This window comes from Nasonia vitripennis, assembly GCF_009193385.2.
Source record: "Nasonia vitripennis strain AsymCx chromosome 2 unlocalized genomic scaffold, Nvit_psr_1.1 chr2_random0005, whole genome shotgun sequence".
Lineage (NCBI taxonomy): Eukaryota > Metazoa > Arthropoda > Insecta > Hymenoptera > Pteromalidae > Nasonia > Nasonia vitripennis.
Window position 1 is genome coordinate 1,992,674 of NW_022279612.1, and position 22,366 is coordinate 2,015,039.

The 22,366-nt window shown below is 36.9% G+C and overlaps 1 protein-coding gene across 4 annotated transcripts in view; it reads left to right on the forward strand.

Annotated features, from left to right (window-relative positions):
• Window positions 1-22,366, forward strand: part of LOC100680190 (laccase-5) — a 360,660-nt gene that overhangs the window by 167,056 nt on the left and 171,238 nt on the right. For all 4 annotated transcript variants that reach the window (XM_031925149.1, XM_031925151.2, XM_031925148.1 and 1 more), the window contains one exon: window positions 16,609-16,793. In XM_031925149.1, coding sequence (XP_031781009.1) covers window positions 16,609-16,793 — 185 coding nt within the window. The remainder of the gene's footprint in view (window positions 1-16,608; window positions 16,794-22,366) is intronic.

Here is a 22,366-nt window from a genome sequence, read left to right on the forward strand (position 1 = left end):
TTTAACAGTTACTTTTTCTTTGTGTCGGCTTCTAAAAGAATTAATTAATGATTGTAGTATATAATGCTTCAAGTTCCTCAATATTAATTTTATCAAAATTAAACTTAAATTCGGCATATTTTATTTCGTGAGTAATGTTTCTTATAATTGAAATTTTAGTAATCGTTTCGGCATAAATTTTATTTTTATAATCTTTTGATATTAGAAAAAATGATAAAGAGTATGTACCATACATTCTAATCAAATTTTCTTGCATTTCACAGATATTAAATTGAACATTGCACGGGCAAATATTAAATACAATAGCGACTGCAAATGCTGTAGCAAAACACCACAATCATAATAATTAGTCTGATACTGTTCTTGTTCAAAAGATATGCGTAAATTATCTTTATTTGAATACAGCCTGTCAATTGAAATTGTATGATCATCATCAAGACATTTTTTGTTAAAATTATCAAAAATTCATATTACATTGTCTTTGTACCACAAACAAATCCAGTGTCTGTATGTACTTAAACCAGAAAAAAGTATTTGAATATATTCTTTATGTCTATCAATAGGTTGAATATTAGACAATCTTTGAAAATTAACTGTAAATTGCATATCAGAAATCGAGTAAAATTTTAAAATGTTGTTGAATTCAAGTATATGGTTATCATTTAATTGACTTTTAGAATTAGAATAATTTCCAATTTCTTTTAAAATAAATACATCTATAGTATCATAAATGTATCATAAATTGTCGTATAACAGCAAATAATCTATTTTTCATTTTCATTTTCATTAAGTATTTCAGCACTAATTAATTGGTGTAAGTGATTTGCAGCATACATATTTTTTACCTCTTTTTTAAACAAATGTCACATCGACAGTGACGAATTGACGTAGAAAGCTATAAAATTTAAATACATATCAAAATCACGCCAGTGATAAATAACTATATGTATATGATAATATAAAAATTTCTCGTTGCTTATTAGATAATAATGAGACATCATATTTTTCTATTTGTTTACTAAAATTTTAGTCTTTATTTTCATGATAATCAGTGATTGAATAATGAATTTAACTTGGCGGCAAAAATTTAGAAAAATTGAAAGTCAAAAAAGATAAAGCATGAAAGGAAAACATTGAAAAACTGAGAGTAAACGATTCCTAAAACGAAAATGTTCAATTAAAATGTTAGGAAATATACAATAACAAGACTTAAAAGTATTTTTGTTTCAAATTTAGAATTTAAAATTTATTTTTTTGACTGTCATAGTTTTTTAATATTTCTTGTTTCAAAATTTTACCTTCCATTATAAATCAATGCATAATTTTTGTGTTTTAAATCTTTATTATTTGAAATGTTTACCCCCCCCCCCCCCTACTATTACGAATTGACATTAGGAAAAAAGATTTTTTATAACACGTGCATAAAAAAGACCATTTTCGGCGCCTATAAAGTGGACCGAAAATAGGGTTTTTCGAGCGTCAGACAAAATGAAAAGCAAGAGTCCCTGGTCATAATACATGTATAAATTAATCCATTTTCGCTCCCTATAAGGTAAAACGAGCCTACAATAATTTGAGAATCGGAAATCAAGAGGAGCGAAAATGGTCATTTTCGCTCCTTTTGATTTATTTTTTTCATCTCCTTACTAAAGCTTTAAATCGTTAATAACTTTGGAAACAATTTCCAAAATTTTCTAAAATTTTCAAAACTTTCCAAAATGTTTAAAATTTTTATTTATATATATATATATATATATATATATATATATATATATATATATATATATATATATATATATATATATATATATATATATATATATATATATATATATATACACACATGCACACCGTAGTGGACAACTCGAAAAACTCTATTCTCGATCTATTTCATAGGCGACAAAACGGTCTTCCTTATACACTTGTTATAAAAAGCACGGTGAACAACGAGGGGCGAATGTGATTTTCCAGACTTGGATGACGGAGCGAATTCATATTCATTTCGTAGGTTCGATAAAAGGAAATACTTATTTAATTATTGTTGTAACACCCCGTATAAGCTCCACAGAAAATTATAAAAAATATTAAAAACTTAATTTTGTTGAATAAAATTTTAGATTTTATGCGAGTATATCGCGCTTCCCCACTCTTCATTTCAACGCTCCGAATCACAGCTGTGCTCATAGCAGCAGCATATTATCAGCAGCGCCACAAGCCAGCCAGTGACGGCAGCAGAAACAGCGATAGAGCGGGAATAGCGCGCAATACACGCGTATATTTTATACAGCGAGCGGCGAGCGCAGCAGAATATGTTTGTGTGAATGATTTTTGTATATAGGTGTGAATGCACGTGCGCAAGTATATATGTGATTTTTTTGGCGGCGAGATACCCGCTCTCTCCGCTGCTCTCAGCTATCTGAGCTCACTAGCCAAAGTGCAACTTAAGTGTTAGCGCAACTAAAGCGCCTAGTCCCTACTCTTGAGCAACTTACGCCTTGGGCAGGTAAAACACTTATAATATTTTCGAATATTTCTTAAACTTATAAAATTTCTGTATTTCAAAATTCTTATAGATTTTTCGAGTCAAAACTGATAACGCAACTAACACGTATCAGTCGAGAACTTAGAATAATTTCAAATATCTACTATACTTATGCAATCGTGATCTAGAGTCAATAACGCAAAAGTTAAGCGTATTGTCTTACAAAAATACTGTAAAATCAAAGCGAATACATAAAATTCTCTGTTTCGAAAAATATCTGCAATTCACGCAATATTCTATCTAAAAAGACTATTGATTGAATATATTTATTTTGTTCATTGAAAAGAAATAACAAAACTTTTATTATTGTAATATCCTTTCACTATCTAGTATCCCGAACCTCTCTTATTATCATAATATATTATAGCATAAAATCAAATTTCTATATAAGATCTGTCGTTAGAATTACGACACAGATCTTAAATGATTACTGCTCTTCTCTAAAACTAAAATCATATACGCGCACAAGACCGAGAAGAGTCGTGACCGTTTCATTGTAGATACTTATTCTAAATGGCTCGAGGTGTACTGTATGAATAAAATAGATTCAGAAAATACTGCAAGTAAGCTAAGAGATTATTGTGCAAGGTATGGGTTGCGAAAGGAGATCATGTCTGATAATGGAAGACAACTAGTGTCAGATACATTCGAAAAATTTTGTAAAGTAAACAAAATAAAACATGTTACTTCGGCACCATACCATGAAGCGACGAATGGGGCCGCGGGAAATGCAGTTAAATCTTATAAGGGGTCAAGCCTGGGTCAAATCCTGCGAAGAAACAAAAAGATATTCTTCTTACCAAAAAATTTTTTATTTGAAAAAAAAATTCTATCGAAAACATAAAATATACGCCATTTTTATCAAGAAAAAACATGTATATACCTTGTAAAATCATTGACCAAAATTCATGACATTTCACTATATAAATAAGTGTTTTTAGTCACTTGCCACGGCTTTCTGAATGATCCGGACCGCCTTCTTTACTCTATCCGGGCTTAAAATGTATCTTAAACATGCCCCCTCAAACTGATCGAGAGACATTTCTAAAAATTATAAATTAAATGTTATTAGCAACAAGTATAGTGTAAACAATATTAATTAAAATTATTAGCTACATATACATCGTATGGATAATAATTTTTAATTATTATAGTATGTATATGATATTTTTCGGTAGAAATAGTGTACATAGTAAACTTTTTTAAAGGATTTAACCCAAGCTTGACCTCTCAAAAGAGGGTTAAATAAAGCTATGAATGATACTAGAAATGTAAATGAAATAAAATGTAAATGTAAATAAAATGAATACTAGAATGTAAATGAAACAATAGAAACTATAACTGCAAGATATCTCTTTGCTTACAGAAATACGCCGCACACTGTTACTGGTGAATCGCTAACTAAATTAATGTTTAATCGTAAGTTAAAAACTAGACTATATATGTTGAAAGAAAATTACGGCGGCAAGAACATAGAACGAAAAGTAGAAAATTATCCAGTAAAGAGAAAAGTTGAATTTAGTATAGGAGAGTTAGTTTAGGTAAAAGATTACAGAGATAAAAATAAAGAAACATGGCAGAAGGCTAAGATTTTAGAATGTTTAGGCTATAGAAATTATGTATGAAAAACTAATCCAAGAGTTATGGAAAAGACATGTAAACCAGATGCGTAGAGCTGGTATTTTTCATGATATTGTAATAAATAGCAAACAAAGAAAATCTGATAAACAAGATTGCGAGAAAATTATAACGGAAAAAGAGTTTCCAGATGGGAATTGTAATAATACGTCAAAAACGAGTGTTCAGTTACCTGCGAGTAACAAGTCAAGTAATGATAAAGAGTACATAAGTAGTAAAGAGTATATAAGTGATAAAGTAACTAAGTAAGAAATTAGAAAAAAGGGATACTAAAATTAAAAAGTATCAATGCGAAGTAGTCATAGAAGATGATAAGAAAAAATCTATTGGAGAAAATGTTGTCAAACCTAAGGTAACATTAAATTTAACTGAACGACCTAAGCAAGTAATTAAAAAGTCAAATCGTTTAAATTTATAATTGAATTTAGGAAGACAACTGCTTAGGACAGAGGGGTGTGGTATAGCTAGATTAGTAACCGATAGATGGCGTACGCAAAAGGGGCAAGAGCCGTTACTACGCGCGACTTGTCAGATCAGATTAAACCCTCAAGATGAGAGGTTGTATCATACAAAGGCAGATCAAATAAATGATCACTTTCACGGATCTACATGTGTGCTCTCTTATTCCACTCCACTACAGTCAAAATTTAGCCCTATTCTATATTGGAAAAATTTAATTTAACAGTATATTATTCAAGCTTATATAATGATAGAATACTGTAGACTTAATTTTTTGAGATATAATAAAAAAAAAATTACGTTAATGAACATATTTTAGCTTAAATTTCTGATGATAGTGATGTAATATTACAAGAATTAATATTCCAGCATATGTTACATGGTCCCCATTCAAAAAACACTTTGTGTTATAATAAAACTACGAAAACTTGTTCAAAAAATTTTCCGAAATCTTTTTGTAATCCAACACAATTAAAAAACAATGGTTTCCCTAGATATCATCGCTCCCCACGAAGACTAGCACAGTTCAGAAATGCCGCCAAGAGTAGCACATCTCGCGACTTTATATTACTTTAAATGTGAGTATTTTATGTTTTTATTGGGTCATTAGGTTGGTTAAGTTCATGAAAACCTTGGACAAAGACAGACAAACCTCAAAGGTTTCAGAAATTTCTAAAAAAAGTGAATAATTTAAAAAATGTCTGTAAACAATTATTGTATTCGGGAAAACAATTTTAAATTCGGTCAAAAGTTGTAAATTGTGAATATTTAAAAATGTTCATTAATGACAGTTTCGCAAAAATCGGGAAATTTTTATAGAAATTGGTTGTTTAAAGTTTGAGTTGTGCTAGTCTTCGCGGGAAATTTTTAGCTGTGCTAGTCTAGCGTGCGTCAAATGAGTTGTGCTACTTATAACAAAAAATTTGAATAGTGCTACTCTTCGTAGGGAGCGACGATATCGTCGTCGAAATAATAAAAACAAAAACTACGTCTATAACAAAAGACTTTATGGAAAAACTGTGAAAGGTAATAAGTCTGGTTGTTCCGTATAATCCAACTTTTATAAGAAAATACAATTGCCATTGAATACTGTGCATTTATTATAAGTATAAAATATGTATATAAATATTTATATGAAGGACACGATCGAGCTTGTATTAAAACGAATAAAAATAATGAAAACACAATAATATATGATGAACTCACAGATTACATGGATTATTATAGATACATAGGTCCAATGGATGCTGCTTGACGTACCGTAAAATTTCTTATTTGCGCTCGATCTCATAGTGTAATTAAATTAGCTGTTCATTTAGAGAATCAACAAAAAGTAATTTTTGAATAAAATCATATCGATATTGATTCTCTTAAACATGAGATAACTTTAACAGCATGGTTTAAACTAAATAAAACAGATGATTATGCTAAAAAATTATCATATTGTGAGATACCAGAGCATTATAGTTTTACGAAAAAAAGTGAATCTAACGTAAAAATTATTCGAATACCTTAGGAAGATTAGTTTGTGTGATTTCTAACGAACGCGAGTTATTTTATTTAAAGTTAATATTACACAGACTTAAAGGTGCAACATCTTTCGATGATTTGAAACAATTTGAAAATAAAACATATCCAACCTTTACTAAAACAGCGATACCCATACATTCGTATATAATACTTTAATTTATTATTATCTGAGTAAAAAAAAATTTTTGTCAATGGCTTGGACAGGTATTCCTTCTATTTTATTACCTTGAGAAATGACAAGCCATAACGCTTTCAAATTACCTTTGAATTTAAAAGATATAAAAACATCAAATTTAAAACACCCATCCGATAAGAAAAAAATGATAGAATCTGAAATTATAATTTGGGATGAAGCTTCCATGATTCCTAAAAAAGCTTTAGAAATTGTTTATAATACTATACATGATTGTTGCAAATTAGAAAACGTTCCTTTTGATGAAAAATTAGTGATTCTAGTTGGCGATTTTACACAAACACTTCCTGTTATAAAATATAGCACTAAATTTAATGTTATATATAAATCTATTAAAAATTCAGATTTATGAATAAATTTCAAGGTATTGAAATTAAAAAGTATCATGAGATCAGAAAATAATGATTTTTCATCATTTTAATTAAAAATTGGAGATGAAATAATTGAAGTAGGACTTGATGTAATATTAGAATTCTACATACACTTACTTGTTCCTCTTCCATAAAGTATCCCCGCAAAAACACTACCCACGCCATAAATTCAACGAACGTTTTACAAGCGGCCAAGAAAACCTTGTGTTGTGCTTTGTAAAATCTTTTACACTTCGATAAACAATTTTTCTCGGTTATAAATTTTTAACAAAAGAATTGCGAATCGAATTTAAAGAATACACAAAGGTAGAGCAATGATTCTCTCAATAGGCGCTATCATTCATTATTGCATTCTACATGCTGAATCGAGTAATCTAGCAGTAGTAATCGAGGACAATAATAAATATAATAATAGCGGAACACTAATTAAAGGACATTAATTGAGAGACCAAATTTATGAAACGGTGGCGGCAGCAATGGCGAAATTTTTGTATCATAAAATAAAATCGCAAGAGATATGGGATCGTAGTGTTGGACACCGGGATCGGCATTTCTAGTCGGTTCTCCAGGGTAATTGGCACATGGTACACAGCTTCGTTCTTCGTGTTGAACAGGATTCAGTGCACTGCGTCGCATCCGGTAACTATCCACAGAAGCAGCAGCAGCAGATACGCAATTTTCGGCTGCATTTTCAAAAGTCTTTGGAGGATGCAAGAGGTTAAGTCTCTCGCCGAGTGCTTAATGTACGGATCTGCATGACACGCAGAGTTTCTGATATGGCCCATATACTGTCAAATGCTCTTGCACGCGCTTGTTAGTGCAATAGCTCAATGCTGAGCATATCCAGGCGGGAAAAATGGAGCAATGTTTTTAGTTGAGCTCGCGTCAATGTTGCTGAAAAGCGATGCTCCCGCTGCAATTTGTGGACCATTGCGCTGAATTAGTCGCTTTCTGTTTGTTTCTTGTGTTACATAATGTAGTGCACTTGTCTCGACTCGACGGCTTGATGAGACTACAGCTACAGTACATTCACAAAAAGAGACGTGGGACCGAAATCATTAAACAAAAAGAAACGATGTAATCGAGTAGGAATATATGATACATTATCAAACGCGCGAGCGCCGTGTATGTATAGTATTTATATATTACTTATACTTACTATATACTTATACTTTTGTAAGTCATTCACTGTACGTGCTGCATATAAAAAACTGCTACTCAATTTCTATTTAATATAAGTATATTTTTCACATTTTAAACAAAAAAAATGGGGGTTGGCAAGCGAATCGAGCAGGGAGATACCCCCTAGTAAGTATATAAATAATAATTGAGAGGATCTTTACAAAAGAAGTATGACTAAGGAAGTAATTAAGGGGGAATAAATAAGGTAGAAAATTTTTGAATCGGTGGCGGTGGCGAAATTTTTTTTAAAATATAGAGAGATTAGCTGGAATATAGCAAGAATAAGATGGCTAGATGAAAACTCATGGATGTATATAAGGGGGTTCAACATAATATGTCTGCAGAAGACATGGTTGGAGATCAAAGCAAGGAACTACTGGGAAAAGAAACTCGTAGGATAAGAGTTTAGCGTAAGAGGCGTGAAGAAGGAAGAGGAAAGTGGTAAAATGAAAAGAGGCCTCATAATATCAGTAAAAAAAGGAGGAGAAATAGAGAAGATAGAGTAGCTGGCAAAGAAAACAAATGAGTTTATTGGTGCGCATATTAAGAGAAACGGAGAGACATGGTGGATAGGGACAGTTCACATGAGAAAAGATGTAGAAGGTAACTTTAAAGAACTGGAAGAAATAGTGTAGAGGGCCAGAGAAGAGTAGCAAAGGGGGCTGCAAAAATAAATAATTACCCATTTTTTATTAATAATTATATAATTCAATAATTAATTATAGGCTTTGATGATTGATAATTAAAAAGAATTTATTTAATTGTGATCTAAATGAATAATAACACCTGCACACAAAAAAAATATCTGACCCCGACACATGGCACATGTATTCTTATATATTTTGGCTCGCTAAATACGAAACTATTAATTATCAATTATAGCTTCACAAAATTGATAGTAACAAAAAAATATTTTTAACATTACTCCGGATGATTGATAATTAAATGATTTAATTATTAATTTGTAACGTTGCGGCTTTGCTAGCGCGAAATCAGGCAAAATGTGTCCCACCGAGCTTAGGGACCGACGCGCAAAGCTACTACGTTAACAAAAGGATCGTCGGGTGACGACGAGGAACTCGCCTCAGCTGCTCAGCATCTCCGTCTTGACGAACCGCGGAGAGTGACGGAGTCCTTCTGTGCTCGGCTTATTTATGAATGGAAGCAAGGGTTTTAGCATACGCAATAATGTCACTCTAATAATTTATACTATTATGAACTATGAACATTTATTCACTCAAAATAACAATATGTACTACGTGCGATCGTGTTGATGTAAGCGGGCTAGTCGGGGTGGTCTAAAAAGGTCGGGTGAAGAGAAGGAGGCACGTGCGCTCGTTGCGACACGCAGCCCGCTGGTGTCAATGGAGTTCGCTCCTTGGAGAGCGGAGTGATGAAGAGGCCTGCTGTAAAGCAGGCGGTGAGGAGGCAGGCAGGCAGAAAGGGCCTGCTGAGGCTTACAGTCCTTGGCTTCTTCGTTGCCTAGAGAGCGGACACTGCTCGGACCTCTCTAGATCGACTCTTGGATCGAGTCTGGACGAGGGAGGGCCGCCCAACCCGGTGTAGGTTGCACCACCCAATTTACAAAGGGGAAAGTGGGGGTTGTAGATGTTCGGGCCATTCGGCGTTCAGCACGTCGGATGATGATCCTGGGGTGTGTGGCTTTGACCCAGGCGGTGGAGTGGCGGGTAGCGGCAGATCCGTTTGATCACTGCTGTGCCGGCGATCTGGTGTGGGATCGGTCTGGACGGCGGCGTCGGCAGTGGGAGACCTCTGATGCTGGCGTCGCTCTGAGATGAGCGCTCGGTTGGTCTCGGCAAGCAGCAGGTGCAGCAAGTTGCACTCGGCCCTCAGCTCCTGAAGAGTTCCAAAGGTGTATGTGTGTGTGTGCGCGCTTCGCGCGTGTGTAGGTGCTGGGCTTATGCCGAACCGTTGTGAGGGCATATGCACTGTCACAAATTAAATGTCTCAATAATTGATAATTAAAATTATGAATCATTGATTATTGGCCAACACGATTGATAATGAACAACAGTTTTTGTAATTATGCGCCAGATGATTGATAATTAAAACTATTATTCATCAATTACAGGATCGCAAAATTGATAATTAAAAAAGCTTTTTTTATTTATACGCTGAATAATTGATGATTTAATGATTTAATTATTAATTATTAATTGCAAGCCCTAATGATTGATTATTCAAACTATTAATGACCAATTAGCATTACGTGATTATAATTAAATTATAATTTAACAAAAATTCTGAATTACTGCTCGAGATGACGCGCAGTCATGTTTACAGATTTTACTTTATAATAAAAAAATACGATTATTTATTTGTAAAATATTAACTTTACCCCATAATATACAAAGTCATATAAGGGCATGTCTATAAAAGGGCGCAATCAAAAAATTAATTTCACAAAGGTGTCAAGTACGTTAAAAAACTTATATTTAATGTACACAACGGAAATGAGCTAATTTGATTAATAAATATAGAAAAAAAGTTGTGTACGTCAAATTTAAGTTCTTTAACCTACTTGACACCTTTGTAAAATGCATTTTTTGATTGCGCCCTTATATAGACATGCCATTATATGACTTTATATATTATGGGGTAGAGTCATTATTTTACAAAAAAACAATCGTATTTTTTACTATAAAGCTGTGACGAATACGCATTCGCGTATGTTGCACCAAAACCTTAGTTCCATACTCGTCCGCCAGATGGACACAGCGCCGCCGAAGCATTGCGTACCGGCAACTCACAACTGATGTAGCTACCCAAGGATACTTATAGGAGCGAGTTGCCGGGATCGTGAGACGTGGATAAAGTCTTTTAGCATACCGACAGCCAGCTCTAGTAGGACACCGCGAATATTGTAGCTTACCTATAGTTAATATATTCAAGAAGCGTGCCCTTTACCGGGACCAAGCGCGCAAAGGCCTTTGTTGCTAACTGTACATATTTCTAATAGGTTTATACTTTTTAAGTAGATGCCAACAGATTGCGCATACGCACAATACTAATGATTTAAATGCAATTGAGATTTTGTTTAAGGGTAGGAAACCCTATTTCAAAGTATGATTGGGCTGCATTGTCGTTGAACCAAACTTTGTTCTTTTACTTGTCAGCGCGACGCTATCGCGCCTCTTGATTTCGTGTAAGCAATGACTAATTCTTTCTCTAGATTAATGCAAGCACTTGATATCATAAACTCTTTCCACAAAAAGCATAAATTAGTTTGTGAGTAGAACGATTTAATTTTTTGTATTTACGAATTAACTTAAAATTTTTATATTTAACCCTGGTGAAAATATTGACGTCATTTTGTGGTGCACTGGAATTACATTTCTTCATGTAATTTTGATATGTGATTTGTGACGACAGTTGATTATGTATTGATTTTGAACGTTTCATCACGTAATTTTATGATTTATTAAAAGAAAATTAAAATAATTTAGCTTTATAAAATTTTTTTACGTAATTTTAGTACTTTATTTGACTACATAAATATTTAGTTCAAAATAATTATACTCTTAATTACTTTAAATTTGTTAAAATAAGTGGCTACTTTGCGGGTGGTAGTACGGATAATGAGGGCTTGAATTAAATAAGATTGTAAAATAACGTAAAAATGTTTCATGAAGCTAAAATAAACAAACTGACGTCATAGAGCACATATCAAAATTACATGAAGAAATACATCATTTTAATACATTACAAAATCACGTCAATATTTTCACTAAGAAATAGTTCTTATTGATTTAGCTAATTAATTAACAAGTTTAACGTTTTCATAAAATATTGCCTTAAATTAAACTTCAAATATCTAAAAATCTGATAAAGCTGATTCGTAGCTCAAAGGAAGGTGTCAAGTAGTACACTTAATCCATAGAGATCAATAGATTCATATAAAAATCAAAATTAAGAGAATAAGAAAAAGTATCCAAGTCTAAATTTTTTAAGTGAATACTACTGCAGGTAAACATTATTGACTTTCGGTGAACATTATTACTTTATGACACGCCGTGGCGTATACCTCGATTTACCGCACGCTCGTGCAAAAATGCACTCGCTAAATCTCGGTTTACGCACGTTGTGTTATAAAATATCGTACAATACTATTATTCTTATTATATTTTCTTCATTCGTATTATATTTTGTTTATCCTAAAAGTACTAGTTGATCAACGATAACTTCACCTAAGATTTTTTACATCTCTGTCAAAGTTGCGATTAAGTTGCAAAAAGAAAATGGCGGCGATTTACGCATCAAAATCACTAAATCAAAAAATTATAAAAATTTATCAAAAGAGTCACAATTAAATTTATCTTTGTAGATTACTACTTTACATTTAATGAAGACGCATTTGAATTTGCGTCGAAGACTAATATATTTCAGTTTTGCCGCGAAGACTATAGTATATATATTTTGAACTTTTGCGTCGAAGGCTATGAAGAACATTTGCAGTCCTGCTGCGAAGACCAGTACATTTCTTACTTAGTATACGTTTGATTCTCTGGCAACGAAACTATTCAAAACTTTCCAAAATTCCACATCATCTATTTAAGTATTTACTTCTATCGGCTGTCCCCAAGTGTTCCAGATAGAAGAATTACTACCAAACTAACGCGCTCACTCATATACAACAATGTACACATACACGACTCATACCTGCGAGAGCCTTGTTGATTTCAGTCAGTCACTCTCGAGCCGCGAGTCCGAAAACACGTACACTTACGATACACTATTGCTTAAGTTTGATACTCTGTAATCGTAGTTGATGTACTTTGTGTAATATCGAGTGCCGTAACTGCATCTTAAAACTTTAATCTAAAAGTTTTATCCGCGCTCCATTGTACAACCTCAAAAGTATCGTCGCTAAAAGTCGCGCAAACCGAAGAATTCTACGCGTTGTCGGCTCGCAAGAGAACGCCAAATGTTTGTTTACATCGCGCTCTACCTACTCGCTCGCAATCCAAATTGCACCGGATTGGATTTAGCCCGATATTGCCAAGGGTTCTCACACTTCGGAGTTTTGCTGCCTAATTCCATACGAATCCTGCAATTCAAAATCAACGCACATTGCTGTACTTGGTGTGCTCAGCGTTCACGAGTGCTCTATCTTTCAACACTATAGTACAGCAATGGACGACATGATAGCGAAACAAGTCAAGGAGCAAGGACTAATCGCGCGTGCGTATCTAAATCTTACCAAAAAGGTCAAGCAGTCTACAAAAGGGGCTATTCAAGCTCATCTCTCGCGCTTGGAAATACGGTGGAGTAAGTGGGAGGTCCGTCACGACCAGATCCTGGCCACAAAAACCAAAGATGATGGAAGCAAAAACTACTTCAAGGAAGACGTCTTCTCCGAAACCGAAGACCATTACCTGACTCAGAAAGTCCTTTTTCTTGACGCTTTAGCGAAGCTAGAGCCTACTTCACAACCGATTCTATTACCACCTAATCAAGCTACTGCCTTAGATTAAGAGTCGCGAAGAAAACTGCCCACTATAGACCGCACTTTATCGGGAAGTACTCAGATTGGCCGTCTTTTAAGGACTATTTTACGTCGCTTGTTGTCAACAATCGGTCACTGTCTAATGTGGAGCATCTTCACTACTCGAATTCCAGTCTACGAGGGGATACTGCGAACCTAGTAAAAAATGTCTTTATCACGGAGGACGACTAAGCACGAGCCTGGACAAAAATAACGTCTTACTTTGATAATAAGCAAACCCTTATTAATAATTCTCTCAATGCACTATTCCAGTTACCTTCCATGTCATCTGAGTCTCCTTAAGTACTAAAGCTAATTACAGATGTTACTTTGGATACCATTGAGACGTTGGAGGTTCTGGATCGGAAAGGCAACGCCAGGGATGACCTACTTTTCTATATCACCATAAGACGATTCGACTCCAAAACTTGGCGTGACTGGGAGCTGTCTCTCGGCGAATCTACCACACCTGTCATGTGGGAAGTGCTAGACAAGTTCATGAATTCTCGCATTCTAGCGCTGGAGTGGTCAGAGCCAGCGGCTCCGCTAGTTTTAGCATCTGATCAACCGATCAAAGGCGCCACTGCTGAATACAAGAAGTCAACTGAGAACTCTATCGCCTCGCATGCTATCTCGAAATCAAACCGTGCAAACATAATTGCTCCTATTGTGGCGACGATCACTATATATCTATATGCGATAAGTTTCATACTTCTCCTGTCAATAACCGTTTGGATTTCGTTTAAAAAAAGCAACTCAGCTTCAATTGCCTGGGAGTACATCAGTTCCGAGGTTTCCACTCGAAGGGAACCTACCGTACCTGCCGTGGACAGCATCATAGCCTACTACACGGAGCGTCTTCCTCGCGTCCAAACCATACCGACTCCCATCAGCAGGACACCTTGGGAGTGTCTTCTATGTCGACGCAGCCAGAAAACCCACAGCTACGCTTTGGAGTCAAGAGCCATACTACCGATGCCAATCCCCGCTCGCAGTCCATGATTCTAGGCACTGCTAGGATCATCCTATCCTAGCTCAGCAGCGTACATCCCGAGCAAGGGCACTCATCGACCCGTGCTCAGAGGCTTCCTTTATCTCGGAGGTGCTCGTACAATGACTTAAACTCCAACGTCAGTTAGTCTTTGTCCCGGTCACTGGAATGGGCGCCGCGCGATGCGAGACAGCAAAAACTCAGGTTAACGTCACTATCGCGCCACACTTCAAGAGCACGAAATACTGGTGTATTACCGCATTAGTACTGCCTCATCTTACTGACTATGTGCCGTCGGCTCAAGCCATATCACCCACGTTGTCGTTCTCGGACGGACTTTGTCTAGCTGATCCACAACCGGAGGCCGCTGACCAAATCGACATAATCTTGGGTGCTGATGTCTACACAAGAATAATAGAGGAGGGTCTACATAAGAGTTCCGATGCTAGTACGATCGCCCAAACTACCGCTTTCGGGTGGATCGTCACTGGCCACCCAATCGCTTTCGAGGAAGTAAGAGATGTGCCTTATCCACCTGTTACTAGTCTGCAATGTCTTGTAGATCTAGATCTATCATCACTCCTCGAAAGATTCTTGAATCAAGAAGAATTCCAGGCAAGTAGACCTACGCCCCTCACTGCCGAAGAAGAAGAGTGTGAACGCCACTTTCTCAGGCTACCTGTCGAATGAAACATACACCAGCTGGGCGATTGGGAGCACGCCCCACGATCCGTCCTACTTCGCACCAAAAGACGGTTCCAAGGATAACCACGGCATTATCTAAGCTAAGCTAAATTCATGGCAGATTATCTATCTCTCGGTCACATGCAGTTAGCGACGGCGGATGGGAAAGAGCGTAACCTACGCGTTTTTTATCTGTCACCCAAGGCATCACCAAAGTCTACGGAGAGTCAGAAAAGTTGAAAGTTGCATTCAATGGGTCCGTGAAACTGAAGAATGGTCTCTCTATCAATGAGAGCCTCCACGTAGGTCCGAAACTACTTCTAGACATCTTCGACGTTTTGCTACGATGGCGTACATTTCGCTACGTCTTTTCCACTGACATAGAAAAGATGTTGGAGGATCAACAGCTTTAGCGAATCCTATGGTGACCATCTAAAGACCATCCGATAGCCACTTTCGACCTGAAAACGGTTACCTTCGGATTTGCCTGCTCACCTTACCAGGCCAACAGGACACTAAGACAAGTTGCCTTTGAAAAAGGCGAGCGATACCCTCACGCTGCCCTCTTACTACTGTATAACGTCTATATAGATGACGTACTTGCAGGCGCTGATACCGTCGAAAAGGCCAACCAGTTAAAAAATGAACTAGTTGAGCTCCTCAACGCGGGCGGCTTCCCATTGAGTAAGTGGACAGCCAATCATCCTTTGCTCTTAGAGAACGTTCCACAGGATCGTGTTGCTCCATCGCGACGACTCATTTGGCTGCAAGAGAGTTTCGAATGCTTTCAAATGCTTGGTGTGTTCTGAAATCCAGTAGGCAATGCGTTTTACTTTATCTATAACCTACCTAAGGTTACAGGAACTGCCACAAAACGCAGTGCTCTAGCGCTCATCGCACAACTCTACGACCAACTGGGGTGGATCTCGCCAATCACCGTAAGCTTCAAAGTCTTCATGCAGTCGCTGTAGCACGCCAGCTTGCAGTGGGACGATGGGTCGACCACGGCGAAGATGGGACTTCCTAACCGACCAGTTGGCGCAACTGGGCCAAATTTCACTTCCCCAATGGATTGGCCTGTCTGACAACGTGCTCGCCCCTCACTAATTGAAAGTACATAAAAAATGCTAAATTTTCCATATTTTAAAAAATTTTTAGATCAAAAGGAATTTTGGGCAGAGCTTTGTTACGTTTGGCGTGGAACGTCCCATATACATTTTAAATACATTAGCAATAGAAGTTTCACCTTAATTCAGTACTTTAAGTAACGCATTTTTTAATTATTTTCTCGACTTCAACAAACATTTAATTTTTGACTTTTTTATAATTTACATATTTGATATGATACAATAGGGCATTAATATTGAACTAATCAGAACGTAATTATCAGATCATAAAAATAAAATTCCGAAAAAAAAATTAAAATGGGGGGCTGGCCAGCAAAGTGAGCAGGGGGTGGAGCCCTGTTAGTATACGTGTGAATATATATATTTACAATATCATTTTTTACAGGAGAGAGATACGATTTTGTAATAAATGCTGATCAAGAAATTGGAGCTTACTGGATTCAGTTACGGGGACTTGGAGAATGCGGTATTAAACGAGCTCAACAATTAGCGATTCTTAGATATGCTCGTGGTCCGTATCATCCCTCTACAGAGCCACCGACGTATGATTTCGGATTACCACAAGGCGTGGTATGCATGCATTTGTATTATTCTTACACAAAGTACACATAATTCGGTCAAGCACGCGCTATAAGAAAACTCATTTTTGTTATTATTGTTGGAATTTAAGGGTGGATAAATAATAACACTGTGAAGTTAAATAATAGACTCTAAAGAGACTATAAAGTTTTGTGACGAGACACGAGTCTCGCACATATAGTGCGACCGTGGCGAGCACGGCATGCGCAGCGAGCGCGCGCGCGCAACGAAAGGCGAGGCCGCACGAGCGCGGCAACCGGCGAGCGACTCAGCGACGACGCGCCAGGTGGCGCGAGCGGCATACGCCGTGCGCCGTGAACGCACCCATACATATCCGCGCCGCGCGCCTTTATAAGGCGGATCGCGCGGCACGATGGGCAGTTCTACTCGAGCTCCACTCCAGGTAGCATCGTGCGCACACGTTACTATAGGGAATAGCGAGAGATAGATCTGCGCCGACGAAGTCTTCTCGTGAGCACACGTGATGATTTGGTAGACGAACCGAAACCCGAAACTCCGAATTGCCGTCGTGAGCACACGAGGCAACCCGGAACACCCGAGCGACATCAAGCCTCGTCTACGTGAGCACACGTGACGATACCCGGTGCCACCGTAAAGATCCTAACCAACAAAGCCAGCCTTACGCCGACATCTCACGACTCGCTTTATCTCTGTGCGCACACAGGATAAAGAGAGGAACGAGTCGAGCGACGAAGATTTGTGAAGCCGTGCGCACACGACTCCATAAATCCGAGGGATAACCTCAAAACCCCGTTGCACTATCCCGACCGTTACTGTGCGCACACAGAGCGGTCGAGATCGTTGTTACGCGTCACATTCGAATCGGTGTAGCCGTGGGCACACGACTCCACCGTACCGAATGAATTCCTAACCTCAAAATCCACCACCGATCCGTCATACCGCCACCGGCTGGTAAAATTAAATTTGCATAATTTAATTGCCTAATTTCAATTTTTTACAAAGATTAAAATGCACTATAAATTAATCTTTTGCTTTTAATCTTTTGTTAAGTTTAAAATGTAGGTTTTAAATTTTCTACTTCCAGATTTTCAACTTTGGGTTTAGAGTGTATATTGTAATACAATGAACTTAGTAAGTGGCCATAGCCATAAATTGTCGGCACGTACCTTCAAGTCGGAGTCTTACAGCAGAGAGAAAGTGTAGAGTACAGTATAGTGTGGTCTGACTTTACGAAGCTGAATATACAGTATAGCGTGCGCTTAGAGTATATACGCGAGGCATGCGCACTATGCTCGCGTTCGCTTGAGTTTATCTCGTTGCACGAAATCATCGTCAACCAGTAGATGGCGCGACATGTACCTTTTTGTATACTACGATTGTGTAAATTCACATATTACAACAATTATCAATTAAAATAATTAAGAAGAATTAGTAAACATTTTTCTTCTTTATTTTTATTTTACATAATATACTTGTTTTCCGACAATATTTCAGAAAAACTTAATTTAAAATTTGACGAAACGTCCCTCGATAAAGAGCTTAACATAGTGATCCTATGTTAAAGGTCGAAATGTTAATGCTGAACATTGAAATTTAATACCGCTAGATTTATTAAAATTCTTCTGTGTGTATATAGGTTACGAGTATCTAATTACTATAAAAAAGCGAGTGAAATAGTTCAATGTAGGTGTCAGTGGTAGCATGGTGACTATGAGTTTATCTCGCGAATTAGAGGATCTCGTTTCAAGCCAAAGGTCCGTCATTTTTCCATTGCACTTTCATTTGCATTACTGTATATAAAACACGCTTAAATCTACACATTCTAAATTTTTTTGAAAATTGTAGAAAATAGTTTTTTATTGTTGTTCTAAGTATTATAGTAATTAGTATACAAATAATATTTGTGGAAGGAAAGCATGCATAAATTAAAGTTACGATAATAAAGAGACATTTTACTTAAGATAACTTAACCCCTAACTTAATCCCTATCATATAAAATAGTATAAAAACGTAAGACGACACTGCCCGTAATCAATGCTAGGGTTACGATTATTGAGAGGTATGCATAAATGCCAATATCAGGGGGCACCGCGGTAAGAACAATCCATGTTCCGCTATGTTCTCTGAAATTAGCCAATGGGTATCCCTGCACCATGCAGCTATGCTTGAATTGCCGGTGGCCTAAACGCAAAGCCTTGTGTAGTTGCAATACTTGTCTGCGACTCGTGACCGGTACAGAAAAGAAACTTAAAATTTAAGAGTTTACTCCAGACATTAGAAGTTAATTTTCAAAATTGATCGTTTACTCTAAAAATTGAGAACTCTCAAAATAGAACACTTTCAAAATAGAGTGTATACTTTCAAGACTAACAAGACTAAGAGTTTAACTTTCAAAAAGTAAGTGTACACTGAAAGATTAAGAGTTAACTATACTGTATGCACTGAGGGATACTGAGTGCACTGTATACTCTAAAAAATTAAGAGTTAATGCTCGGGACTTAAAGGATAACTCTTAAAATTGGGTCAATACTCTGAAAGATATAGAGTCAAGGGTAAACTCTGAAAGTTGAGCGTATACTGTTTAATGTTGAGTATTAACTCTTAAGAGGACACAACACTTTTAAATCGTGAAAAAAAGATTCACGAGGGAAAATTACAAAATTTTCATCGCCAAACCTTTTCTACTCATTCAAATTAAAATCACTGCATTCATAACAAAACTACAACTGTACAAGTGTACAAAGATTTTAGCCCGAAAGAACCACTCGTTCACTTGGAATCCTACAGACAGTGAAAAAATTCACAAAACATTGCACCGAGTGCAACAATGAGTAATTCATGTTTTAGCACGGGAAATTTGAAGGTTTTATTACTATGCTTTGCTAGAAAAAATATCAAATTATTTATTTTAATATTGTAATTTTAATATATAAATACTTCTTAAAGTGTTTTTGGAGCGAACTTTACCGATTGTAACCCCAACTTGGGCCGTGTTAATTTTTTTCTCGCAATTTACTTCATATAATTGAATACTGAACTAATTCGTAAATGTGTAGAGAACCTCAGAACACACAAATTTATTGATTCAAAAAATCGATAATTTTATATAATATTGTGAAATATTATGAATGAAAATTACGATCTCACTGATACTCAGTTTCATAGTCACCTTAACGTCGTGTCGTATCTCTCATTGTTTCAATAAATTACATATAATCCAACAAATATTGGCGGCTAAGTGATAGAACGATCTATCTCAGCCGCTGCTTCGACAACGGCCTATCTCGGTCGCCGCTCCGACAACGGCCTATCTCGGTCGCCGCTCCGACAACGGCCTATTTCAGCCGCCGCTCCAAAAACGGCCTATTTCAGCCGCCGCTCCAAAAACGGCCTATTTCAGCCGCCGTTCCAAAAACCCCTTATCTTGGCTGCCACTTTGAGAACTTTCAGAAGGTTCTATCACGGGTGCCACTCCAAAACCGCCCTATTTCAGCCGCCACTTTAAGAACGGCATATCGTGGCTACTGCTCTAAAAACGCACTCACTCCACGAATGAACCTTATGAAATAGTGGATTATGCACCAAGGAAGTAAAAGCAGAGTCTGAGATTGCATGAAAATTTCGAAAAATATGTGCTTTGAGACATTCTTTACTTTTACCCCCCCCCCCCCCCCGGTGCATAATCTACTATTTCTCAACAAGGAACGTGAAATGCTTTGCGTTGTTTCCACCTGGAAAGCATACAGTACGCACTTTACGTGCCGTGTAGAGAAAAATCAAAATTATATAACAATGTTATTATAACGATTTTAATCCGCAATTAAATTGCAATCAATTCACGTCGGTCTGAAGCACGCTTAATGCGTTTGGTTTGAGAAAACTGTATATTAATCATTTTTTGCAAAGTGCGTGATTTTTTATATATTACCAAAAAACTTAGGCGCCCGTAATCTTTTTTATGTAATTTTTCAAAATTTTTTAAATTTTAGGAATTTTAATAAATATTAATACTTGTGTTGATTAATGAAAATGTTAATAAACAATAATACTATTATTTATGAATATTCATGGCTATGTAGTGACCGTGTAAAAAACAGCCAATTTACTCCCGCTTTATAGCCATGAAAAACGTAATAGTATATTGCGCAACTAGGGGGGGAACGGGTCTTTTTCATGCACGTGTTAACAAAAAATCCATTTATGTGGGGGGTCCCCTCCTACCACCACATACGACCCAACGCGCTGCCTGGCGGAGCACCACGACGTGGCGAGCGCGAGAGAAGCTTATCAGCTTGGACGCTTTTATCAGTCAGTCCCGGCCTGGCCGCCGATGCGAACAGATCTTTAAGATAGTTATCTTGTATAGTTCTAATATAATCTAGTCTTATTTAGTATCTAGTTTGTATCATTTACTCTTTACCTGCCTGTTCCTCCTTTCCTGCCTTGGCTTTTATCTGGAGAGCAGTAGCAAAGATCCTCAATCTCTAAATACATGCGTCACAAAAACTATGGTGTGCACCAAGGGTTAATCGGGATTTTTGATCTCGTGTGGTTTGCAATACTCGTCTTCGGCTCGGAGACGCACTCGCCTTCGGATCGTGCTACCTCGTCTTCGACACGTATTGCTAAATCCACACTCGAACTAAAAAAGCCCACTTTACGCCTTTAGTACACAATATGCTATTTACGCGAATTGTATAAAAAAAATATTTATGATTATGACATATAATGATATATAAACATATGGACATTAATTGTGACAATAAAATTAAAAATGTATGATTTGATTTTAAAAAATTGCTAAAAATAATTACTAATTATTATCAAATAATGCATAATTTGACAATTTACATTAGCTTGGGGTGAGCAGTCGCACGGATTGTCAAATTTTATAAATACACACACACTCACACTCCCAGCGGGGATGCCGATACTCCGTATGTCGTCGTAGGTACTTCCCCTGGGTGTCGAATAAGGAAATGCTCATCGGTGCGTTAAGGTCTCCTCAACCGGCCGAAGGGTACAGCAGAAATAAAATATGCTCCGCGGACCAAACAGGCTAGAGTAAGAAACCCCGAAGATAAATCAAACAAAGATAGTAAGTTAATAATCGGGTGAAAGCCCTGGCAATCGGCGCTGGCCCCATGGAGTTTGGGAGGAGCCAAGTTTCCTTAGGAGCCGCAGAGGTTTGTCACCTGACTCCTGCTGCATGTAGAGACGCAGGTAATATGGAAATGGAGGTTGATGCAGACAGGGATAAGAAAGCTGTTTGCATAACGCAAAGGAATGCGCACTTGGCAGCAGAATCGAGGAATTGATGGACTATGTCAGGGACAAGCACAATTTGCACGAACCAATTAAAGATCTTGCTCAAATCATAAGAGCAAGCTTTAAGAATCTCTGCATGGCAGATGATAACTTACAGCAATACCAACGCCCGGGAACTCAGGGATGGGAAACCCAGATAACCCCAAGTCTTAGATCTCGGAAGGCGGGTACAACAAAGGAAGCTGTAACTACCCCGCAGGATAAAAATGGAGGAAATAAAAGAGAGGATAACTAACCTAAACAGGCAGCGTGGC